This window comes from Suricata suricatta, chromosome 1, assembly GCF_006229205.1.
Source record: "Suricata suricatta isolate VVHF042 chromosome 1, meerkat_22Aug2017_6uvM2_HiC, whole genome shotgun sequence".
Taxonomy (NCBI): Eukaryota; Metazoa; Chordata; class Mammalia; order Carnivora; family Herpestidae; genus Suricata; species Suricata suricatta.
This window is the reverse complement of record NC_043700.1, coordinates 113,139,020-113,150,461: the sequence shown is the minus strand read 5'-3', so window position 1 is coordinate 113,150,461 and position 11,442 is coordinate 113,139,020. Positions and strand designations below refer to the sequence as shown.

The window sequence follows — 11,442 nt, the reverse complement described above, 5'->3', positions numbered from 1 at the left end:
AACATGTTCTAGTTCTTCAACTGTCCCACTGTAGTCTTGGTTTTCTGAACTAAACTTCTCCGTCCTCAGGATGGTACCCCTCTTACTCATGACCTTAAATTATTCCAGACCAGATAGATCTCATACCCACCACGTGGTTCTCACTAGGGAATATTCATGTATCCTTTGTCCAAAACACTGCAGGACTGAAGGTCTAGCTGAGTGCAGCAGCCACCCTCCTCATTTGACCTCCAAAGCCCTTGCCAGCAAACTCATAGCCTCTCTGTTTCCTGGGGGGGGGGGGGGGGGGGGGGGGGGGGGCAGGGGGAAGACACCAGTCCATCGGGTCCATCCTGACTGCAGCGAGCTCACACCAAGCATTCTGCAGGGCCCGCTGGTGCAGCTTGCCACAAAACAGAGAATGAGATGGGTTTTATATACTTCCTCTGCTTTTTGAAGGAAAGAACCATTTCTGACTTGAATTCTTCCTAAGAGACTTTGCCCTGTAATTCATAACTTTACATCTTTATTTGACCCCTGGTCCCTTTGGTGACCACAAACATGCTCATAAATTACCTACCCACATGTGGCCTTACTGCAGTTTTACCAGATTGTTCTATACAGCTGAGGGGATAACATGTACAGTTACTGCAGTAGGAATTAAGCCATCAGATAAAGTTTAACACACCAAGCCCTACCATTTAACACTGCTCTTTGGTAATCTTGCTGTGCACATCCAAGCTAAGTGACCAGTGGCCCATCTAATTATCTACAAAATCAAGTAACAAATAACATTTTTGTTCCATATTTGCTTATGCTAAATAGCTGTGAGGACCTGGGGGGAGAAGAGAATGCATAAATGATTATTTTATTTTATTTTTGTCCAAATCTTCTAATAGTACTTAGTTTCATAGTTCTGGATATAGGCCTGGTCATCAGGCTTAATCAGTCTGGTAATCAAGAGTTTTAAATATCAAAGTCCATAGAAAAAGAGTTTTGTTTCCATTTCCTCAGAATTTAGACGATCCTTTAAAAGACCTAGGTTGTCGTCAAGGTAAATAAGTAGTACTCACAACAGGCTGAGACAGAGGAACTATAAAGGGAAGTACAAATGTGTATGAACAATACTGTTTGTAAAGCAAGACTGGTCAGGTGAGCCAGTATAATTAAAATAGTGAAGGAGACAGGGAAATATTCTATAAGAACTCATGAGAATCCCTAAAAGAAGCAGTTTCCCAAACTGGCTGTGTCAGAACCATCTAGAATAATAATTCCCCAAGTGAACCAGACACAAACCTGCCTGTACCTGGAATGGCCTCTAGTCTACCCAATATCCCTTCTTTGCTTCTAGGGAACAGAACCCTGATTTTATTGGTGGTAGCGTATCCAGCTAAAAGTAATGTTTCCCAGCTTCTCCTGCAAGCTAATGAGGCCAATGACTAATTCTGACCAGTGAATGTAAGTAGAAATTGTTGTATGGTCTTTCTGAGAAAGCTCCTTTATGGGGAATGAAGAGCCAGGTGTGAATTTTTTGTTTTTCTACCTATTCTTTCTCGTGCTATGTGGACTTTGGAATTTAAGACTGGATTTCTTTAGCAAATATCTTAGAACATGAAGTGATCTTGAAGTCAGAAGCCACTGATGACAGATTGGACTCCCAGCAACCAGAGAGCTGCCATGTCAGCCCTACACGGCTTCTTCCGCACTCTTCCATAGAAAGGACAGTAAACCTGACAGCTGTAAGCCGCCTATTGTTATTTACCGTACTGGCATTTTTGTTCCCGTACCAGATCTCAACAGATGATTTTCACTTTCACTCAACTCTAACCATCTCAACAATGCCACATGGTTGCCAGCACTAGCAGCCTGGCATTTGGAAACATTAAAATAGAGGGGAAAATGCCCATGTTAAGGATTAATGGATGGGTATTCAGGGTTTTTAGTTCACCCTGCTGCGGTAGCTCACCTGAAACTTTACCAGTAAAGTCACTGATTAGGAGATATATAGAAGTGGGGAGCCTCCCACGGAGGGAGTAAAATGGCCATGAGAGAATGCCTTGTGTGTGGTCAGCACAGAGAGGCAGCTGAGGGAAATGCAACTTAGCACAGCGGGGGGTGGGGGGGTGGAAGGAAGGGGGAGGCAAAGTGTCAGTGAGAAAGCAGCTGTGACAACATCAGTGTTAGGGAACTGATTTCTTGCAGGGTTAAGAACCTTTTGTCCTGTAATGACCCTTAAATAAACAAGAGTCTGGAAATCATGGTAACCCACTGATAAAGACCAAAGGGAGACCCAAAGGAAGTCGATGCCAACCAGAGCATGGAGAGCAGAGGGGCGGGTCTTTCCTTGGCACAGGCCATCAGTAATTAATACACCTACTCTAATTATCTGGTAAACTTATAGTGCTGTTTTGGTTCCTGTCAATTCATTTTTTAAAAATTTGAGCTCCACTTAAAGAAACCCTTTTAGGCGTGGTGGGGTTTACTAAGCATCTCCAGATCATTATAAAATGCCATTCGGGGACTGTTACATAACTGGATCCTTGTGTTGACTACGCCAAGCAGCTGCCATAGAAATGAGCGCGGCAGGGTTAGACTCACAAACTGAAGAAAAACAAATTATCTTGACTTGGGGCAAAGCAGTGTTGCATCCACACATTTGCACATAATAACATACTGAAGGGGAAGAAAATAATATTCTCCTAAGAGAAATAATATTCTCAAAAAAAGTAATTCTGGGAGCTTTGGCTCAATTATTATTAATATAAGCTATTTTCTACCAGGTAAAGTAACAGTCTCTAGAGACTACTTAAAGTAAATTGAAACTATTTGCACTTCTTCAGTCTCCTTTGCTAGAACTGCATGTCTGTGCCCTTTGCCACATGACTGCAGCATCTCCTGCCACAGGGGCCCAATCTAGACGACATCCACCAAAGTCTGAAGCTGAGCTGCCCAGCAGAGCCCGGGCTGGACTGGTTGACCGGCCCAGCAGACCTGGGAATACCCTGTTGTGAGCCTCGGGTTCTAGCATGAGTTGTTTCTCCACATCAGCATGGTAATGGGGTCTGCCGTGTCCCCCAAATATTTATATGTTGAAATCCTAACCCCTAAAGATGATGGAATTAGGAGGGGGCTCTGAGAGGCGCTTAGGTTCCCAGCGTGGCGCCCTCATGGATGACAGTAGTATTCTAAACAAAAGGCTCCAGAGAGCTCCCTCACCTCTCCGCTATGTGAGAACATAGCAAGAAGGTGCCATCTATGCAACAGACACCAAATCTGTGGGTGCCTTGACCTTGGACTTGCAGGCACCAGGACTGTGAGAAGTACACTTCTGTCGTTTATAAGCCCCCTCCTCTGTGGTAGCCTGGACGGACTAAGACAGGGTCTGACTCAGTACTCAAAAACTGCCCGCTATGGGTAGGCATTTTTAAAAGTTCAGTTATGCAAATATCAAAGTACATAAACCAAAATACAATGCAATGAAAGCATCTTTGGTTTGCCATAGTAGCATTTTGAAGTTTAAAAATTATAGAGTATTTAACGACTACAATGAATGCCTCAGTATAAGAGATGTTAACTGATTTTTTGAATCGTTACCTAGGATTTAAATTTACTCATGGCTTTCTATATATCCTACCTTCTAGCTGCAACCATAACCTCAAGTAAGTAGCAATTTTCTTTTCGCTTTTTGGGCCCTTCCTGACCTATTGCCTCTGCTCTTCTCATAGTGGAGGAAAACGGCCAAAAGATCAACACACATAGAGTGTAATATTAAGCACCTAGATAGTCCACATACACAATGATCTAACCAAATGAGAGTTTGTTAAACTACCTTGTTTTAATGTCATGGTGTAAATAGCTTCTTAACCCAGACATACAGTGTGTGCTTTAAAAAGGTAATGATTATTTCTTAAGACTGAATGTAAACAGATTAAATGATAAAAATAGATTCTATGTTTACTGATTAATCTTTACAGTATTTGCTGAATATCTTTGCAATAAACACATCACCAGTTTCCTATTTCTCTCTCTCACCCATAAAGCCAGGTCCAGGGAAGTCACTCAAAAAAGATATATATTAAAATGAATAGCAAATGACACAATGCATGGCTTCAAAGGAGTTTACTATTTGGTCAAACAAACACTTTTTTAATTGTTGGTTATAAAGAGAAATCTACATTAACATACATGTTAAATATTCATCTACTCTGCATTATTACTAGGTGACACGGTCATATGGTCTGTGGGAAAATGTTAATTCCTGAGATTACTGCTGGCTTTTATCAATCACGTTTCTCACTGTCAGTCATCTTTCCTGAAGTGACTTGGGAGTGTGAATTGGGGTTAGGATGTTCAATTGCAGACCAACTTTCTCCATCTGCTAAATGAGCAAACAGCCCTTCTCACCTACAAGAGGTACAAAAATAACCACGGTGTGTGGGACTTTTTTTCAAGGTATGCCATAGGGGGAACATGTGAACCAAACACGAAAGAAGAATGTTATGATTGCTTCTAGTCGCCCAGACGGAATGTGTGTTTTCTAGTTCATCAGTCCTTGACGTACAACAGTCTGGCCGTTATTTTGCATTTATTTGAAATACCTAAGCAATTATGTTGAATTTTAAAAGTAAATTGCTTAAACTTACATTCAATTTCTTTCTATAAACCAACACAGCCTTTCCCTTCACGATGCAAATGCATGATCCGCTGTAGCTGCGTGGTTCCCAGACCTACGCTTTCTGCCCTGTGGTGTGGTGCAATTCCCACTGAGCCCTAAAAAAAAGCAATTCTGCACTTGTGTGGGAGCAGGAGAGCTTCCACTTAGAGACGAGGTGTCAGATAAAGTCTGAACTTAGTAGAGCTAACAAAACTTTACCGATTGCACAACTCATATTATTTTAGGATAATTTTTAAAAGGAGCCTACAAGTCCCTAACTGAGATATGAAACAGAACAAAAGCTGTGAGCAACCTTTCTCTCCTGGGCTCATTAAGGCCTTGGAATCGTTTAGGTCTGTGTTGCATGCATGTCAATTCTCTTCCATCTTTTAATGTACTTGTCTGTGAAAGCACTAGCACAAATTAACTGAAAGAAAACCACTCTGAAACCGCTTGAGCTTTTGAGCCTGCCCCGGAGGTTTAAAGGCTTATACAACCTAGCTGTGTTTCTCTCTGGGTCTTTGTGCCTAAATGACTGTCAAATGCATGAAACATGAAGATGTGGGTATTGACCAAAGATTTCATACACCTGCCTTTTCAGACCAGAACTGAAAACCCTTTGGAGCATCTTGAACAACAAATAATGGCCTATTTCACAGATCTGAAAACAATAATCAGTTTTCCTGACCTACAGTTGAAAACAAAATTATCTTTTCACTAAATAGGATCAGCTTTAAAAATCCCTTTGGAGATGTTTTTATTTATTAAATGCCTTCATTGACAACAGCATCTTTCATTTCCTATTACTCCAATTCAATTTCTCCTGCATACAAAGTAATGAGAAGAATGGCTGTGAATCCAGTTAACATTCCAGCGTTCTGAATCATGAAGTAGGTAAAATCGGTTTTTCTTCCAGTTATCTTTTCTCTCAGCAGATCGTTCATCTCTGGAAACTAAAAGAAACATACATTGTTAGATAACTATCGCCATCTGGTGGTGAAACAAAACAGTCGCGTAGAGATTTCGGGGGAGGGGCGGGGCAGTGATGGTTTATTTCCCATGTTTAAATGTTTTATTTAGCATAGCATATAGCTATAGCATAGCATAGGTGGCATAAAAGGGATATCTAGCCCTATGAGACATCAACAAGAATAAAAGTATGGAAGTAGTGCTCCCCAAGTGAGTTCATCAGCGGGACAGGATTTACCTCATTTTGTGCCTCCTGTCTCTCTCTGTCCCCCAGTCTGTCTCTCTCCCCCCTTACTCTCTATGCTCCATTCACACCATTCTTTCAGGATCTCAAATGCATCCACCCTTTCTCTATCCTCAAAATCTTCACACCCACCCAAACCTCTATCTGACCTCTTCCCCTCTAATTTTTCAATGAGCTACACCCTCTGGGTTCCAGGTTTAAATCATACTTCCTAGAAAAGCTTCCCTCAGCGCCTCCTAATTCACACTAGACTTCCCTAGCTTCATCTCTCACCATACATACTGCTTTTCCCCTTAGCTCACAGATATTTTTATTTGTAAGTATTTAGTCACGTGTGTGATTTTATTCATTGGCCGTCTGGTTTCCCTCTCTTTACAGACAGACTGCCCCACAGAGGCAGGGAGCATGCCTCTCCTTGCTCACTCCAGTGTCCACAGCGCCTTGCAAATTGCAGGCCGGGCACAGAAATATCAATCAACAGTAGCTGGTTAAGTCAATTTTTAGAAATTGCCTTACATTTAATACCCTTTCTCTTTAATTTGTGTCCTTCTGCTTGCACTACCCCTCACAAAAGCGTAAGGTTTTCAAATAAATTATGTACTCTTCTAGGATTGAAGGCTGTAACAGTCTCATTACAGTGACGTGATTAAAACTCCAAGTTCTTTTCTAAAAATCTACCCTTTCTCAGCAGATAAACTCTACTGAAAAGTCTCCGAAAGATCTGGAAATGCCAGCTTTTCAAAATGTATTCCAAAGTGACTTGCCACACACACACACACACACACACACACACACACACACACACACACACACACCATGGCGTATTGTACCAAAGCATCCAAGAAGCCTCCAGAATCCAATCAATCCATGTGCCTGATTTAAGAAAGTTGTTACCAGGATAAAATAAGTGAAAGCTGTGAAACTATGCTGAAAAAAAGCAAACCATTGCAGGGCATTCAGCATCACATATGAGTATTTTTTCCTCCAACGGAACGATTCTGATAGATTCTGTTCTCCTAACAGAGACAGAGAAGTGACGACCTAGCACAAACGCAGTATGAGACATGAATTGTGTGAAGAACAATGTCAATGCAGTGAGGGCTCCGCGGGATGACATGCCTGCTCCGAGAAGGGCCTGCACGGAACAGTGAGCAGAGCTGGACGGTTATCATGCAGAGCTAAGAATGCAGATGAAGGAAACTAAATTATTAAATTATGTGTGTAATACAGATTCTGTTCCAAACCCAAAGGAAATGCTCCTCGATTTGCATATACGTAGCACATTTTCATTTTCTAAAAAGCTGTCCATGATTCATTTCAAAATGCACAGGGCACAGGACCATTGATATTCTCTCTCTTACACACACACACGTACACACACGCAGACAGCAATAAACAGACACAGCACAGACAAACACAGATACAAATATATACCGACCCATGTAAAGGTTGCCCAATTTCAATTTACCAGGTTTAGTTTAATCCAAAAGCCCCCCCCCTTTAGAACTTTGAAATAACAAAATGCTATTTATTCTAATAAGTTATTCCCTTCCAAATGTGACATCCTGGGGTGCCTGGGTGGCTCAGTGGGTTAAGCGTCCAACTTCGACTCAGGTCATGATTTCATAGATCATGGGCTTGAGCCCCGCATCGGGCTCTGTGCTGACAGCTCAGAGCCTGGAGGTGCTTCAGATTCTGTGTCTCCCTCTCTCTCATTGCTCCTCCCACGCTCGCTCGCTCTCTCTCTCTCTCTCTCTCTCTCTCTCTCTCGCACACGCACGCTCTCTTTCTCTCAAAAATAAACATTAACAAAATTTTTTAAACAAAAATATATGTGACATTCTCACAAAAGAGGGGGAGAAGTTCCCACGAGGACATTCTATAGACTATTTACTGTAATAGAATACAAGGCTTACCTACCACAAGACAAAAAACCTGGGAAAATATCTTTCCTTCGACAAAAGTAAATCATTTCATCTTTTATCAGTAAAATCATAGATCAAAGGATCAATGAGAATCACTTTCAAGTTACTATTAGTACAAGAAGAGTCATCTGCAGAACTAGGAATGTTTTAAATGATGACAGAATTTCCACACTGTGGAAAGCAGTCAACTCACAATCCAAATATTTATTTATAAATGTTAAATTAAAACAAGATAAAATTTTAAAATTTCTTACCATATCTGCCAGAGAAATATAGAGGAACATGCCCCCAGCAAGGGCAAATATAACATTTGGAGCGAAATTGTTGCCCACCAAAATACCAAAAGCCAGTCCAACATAGCAGGAACATGCAGAAAGGAAATTGAATAACAAGGCTTGCCGAGTGCTCATTCCTGCACTGAGTAGGATCACAAAGTCCCCTAGAAAGAGAAGAAAATACCAAATAAACTGTTTTTGCTATTTTTGGATTAAAGACGATAAGCATCAATGTCCAACAAGGGCTCGTTCAGTTAGATGCCTCAGTGGGATTTTTAAGTGAGTTACCTAAAATGGCTCACTTCAGGGGCGCCGAGTGGTTCAGTCAGTAAAGCGTCCAACTTCAGCTCAGGTCATGATCTCACGGTTTGTGAGTTCTAGCCCCACATCGGGCTCTGTGCGGACAGTGCAGAGCCTGGAGCCTGCTTCAGAGTCTGTGTCTCCCTCTCTTTCTGACCCTCCCCTGCTTGTGCTCTCTTTGTCTCTCTGTCTCTCTCAAAAATAAATAAATGTTAAAAAATTTTTAATAAAAAGTCTCATTTCACTGACTGAGAAGTAACTGACTTTTACACGTATGGCCAGAGCCCCGTACCTAACTCATGAGGAAATTCTTCACACAGAATTGCGATAGAAGTACTGAGTCCCTGCAGAAGAGACAAGGTGCAAGAAGCCCCGATTGCCAGGCCATCGATGAAATTGTGGAGGGCGTCGCTGAGGGTTACCATCCAAGCAATTGTCCCAATTTTTGACAGTTTGGGTCCCTTCAAACAGGTACATGAACTCGACTCTGTTTTTCCATCCTGTAAAATAACAGAAAATCAGCCAACAAAATAAGCCACATTTCTTGAAAGTCTGAGAGTTACACAGAAAGGAGTAGGGGGTGTGTTACGTATTGAGATTGACAAATGGTTCCAACAGAAAGTCTTTCATGGTGGCTAAGAACTCCTAATCATTTATGACAACAGAAACGGGAGGGAGAAAGGAAATGAATAGACAGACCAGCCTTGAATGAACCACCTAAAAGACATTTTACTTCGGTTTCCCCTTAAAAAATCCTTTTGTTTTGTATGAACATTTCTTACTATTGCCTTCCTAAAATGCAACAGATCCTAACCTAAGAATCTGATTAATTTGCATAGTTTAAAATAAAGGAAGTTTTTCAAAGACCAAATGTAAAGTCTTTTTCCATGCTACAATGTAAATGTGAAATACACATTTAAAGTACAATGTCATCAAAGAATATTTATGGTAATCCTGCCTATGTTATCTGAGCAGGTTATCTGAGCCTCAGTTTTTGCAATTGTGAAATGAAGATAACACACTAAATGATTCATTTATTTTTCAATGACGTATTAGGTTTCCACTGTGTTCCAGGTAGTGTGTGCTGGGTGATTAAACTGTAACAATGTGTTCCCTACCAGCTCTAAATTTCAATGATCCTCTTAACATCTTATGAAATGTGACTGGAACAGGCTTGCCTTTGCACTAACACCTCTTTCCATTTTGAAACAATAATAAAAACAGAAAAGCCTACAACAAACCCTTTGAAAGAATTTAGATTTCCATAAAATTTACAAAGCTGTATAAAACTAAATGCCACACATCAACTCAAGCATTTTCCAGAAATGGTAGAAAAAGATAATAAAATTCAAATTTATTTTTAAGTAGGGATACAATTTGCAATTAACTGCAGAATGTTTTATTCCTAATTCTCCTCCCCTCACCTCTACCTCAACTGCTAATCAACGTATTCATTCAACAGTGTGCTGGGTGCTATGGGAAGTGTGCAGAAGTGGAAAGAGCCACTTCTAACTCCAAGAAGTGTATTTGTATTGGAGAAACGAGATGCAAAGTATACGACTGACTTTTTAAGAAACGGTCATTATACACCCGGCTCAGAGGGGCTGCCCTCCGAGCTATCATCTGAGTGTTTAGACCTGTCCCAATACCGCTCTGTCAGAACTGACTTTACATCTTTTCACCGGGTCATTAGTGGCAAACTTTCATCTTTGGGAAATGTTTTTGCTTGAGAAGCAGCCAGAGGTCATTGGGAGGCACTATGTTCTTAAATGAGCATGGAAGGGGCGGGGCAAGGTCTTACTTGAGGAAGGGGCGGAGCCGTGAGAGTAGCAGGAACAGACACCCCATGGCATGTGGTATTCATCACGGGCCAGGCCCTGCTCTAAGCACTTGAGATACTGAACTCCTTCAGAACAGTTCCCTGCATTAAGGACTACTATGATCATCATTTTAGAGTTGAAGAAACTAAAATACAGAAATGTTGGTGAACTTATCCAAGGATGCAAAGTAAATAAAGTGGAAATAAAGTAACTGTTTTACTACTCCAAGTTTATGGGTGAGGGGGGGAGGACCACTTCTTGTCTGAAATAGGTTTTGAAGGCAATTCAGAAGGAGAATGCCTCCCTCTCTCAAAAAATTCTTTTTTTATTATTTTTTTTATTGTTTATTTATTTTTGAGAGAGAGGGAGACAGAGTGCGAGGGAAGGGGCAGAGAGAGAGGGAGACATCTGAAGAGAGAGAGAATCTGAAGCAGGCTCCAGGCTCTGTGCTGTCAGCACAGAGCCCAATGCAGGGCTCGAACCTATGGAGATCTTGACCTGAGCTGAAGTTAGACGCTCAACCAACTGAGCCACCCAAGGGACCCTCTCAAAAAATGCTTTTAAAGTGTCTGTCTTTAGGTTTTGATTTCATAACCTTGAGACATTTACAGGCTTAGATTTTGATCTGATTACACAGACTGCCAAGGCATTAGAGTCACCTCAGTCCAATGGCCTCCTTATTTAATTAATTTAATTGTTGATACATCTTAAACAGACAACATACTAAACAATCACGATGTAGTACAGGTCATATGGGTGACTTGGGTAAGAAATGCCCCAGAACAGGAAGTAACAATTACCAAAGAAGAAACAAAAGTAATCATGAGAAAAGCCACAGAGTAAGAAGAGACCTTGGCTTTGCCAAAACCTATTGCCAAAAAACACTTAATAAGACCACTTGCTTTCATCTTTCAACTTGATTTACCTAATCAAATATTTATAATTTTTTATTTACTTGTGAGGATTTAGGGAAAAGAATAAAAGACCAAATTTTTCCCATAATATTTTATCGTCAAATTGTTTTCCATATAACACCCAGTGCTCTTCCCCTTAAGTGCCCTCCACCATCACCACCATCTCTTTTCCCCCCTCCCCCTTCCCCTTCAACCCTCAGTTCATTCTCAGCATTCAATAGTCTCTCAAGTTTTGCATCCCTCTCTCTCCCCAACTCTCTCTCCCTCCTCCGCTCCCCCTGGTTCTCCATTAGGTCTCTCCTGTTTTCCTGCTAGACCTATGAGTGCAAACATATGGTTTCTGTCCTTCTCTGCCTGGCTTA

At 41.2% G+C, this 11,442-nt stretch overlaps 1 protein-coding gene across 1 annotated transcript in view; it reads right to left on the bottom strand.

Annotated features, from left to right (window-relative positions):
• Positions 1–4,082: 4,082 nt before the first annotated feature.
• Positions 4,083–11,442, bottom strand: part of SLC39A8 (solute carrier family 39 member 8) — a 76,055-nt gene continuing 68,695 nt past the window's right edge. Inside the window, exons 7-9 of the mRNA XM_029942638.1 lie at positions 8,639–8,846; positions 8,026–8,210; positions 4,083–5,586 (exon numbers count right to left, since the gene is read on the bottom strand). Coding sequence (XP_029798498.1) covers positions 5,437–5,586; positions 8,026–8,210; positions 8,639–8,846 — 543 coding nt within the window. The 3' untranslated portion in view covers positions 4,083–5,436. The remainder of the gene's footprint in view (positions 5,587–8,025; positions 8,211–8,638; positions 8,847–11,442) is intronic.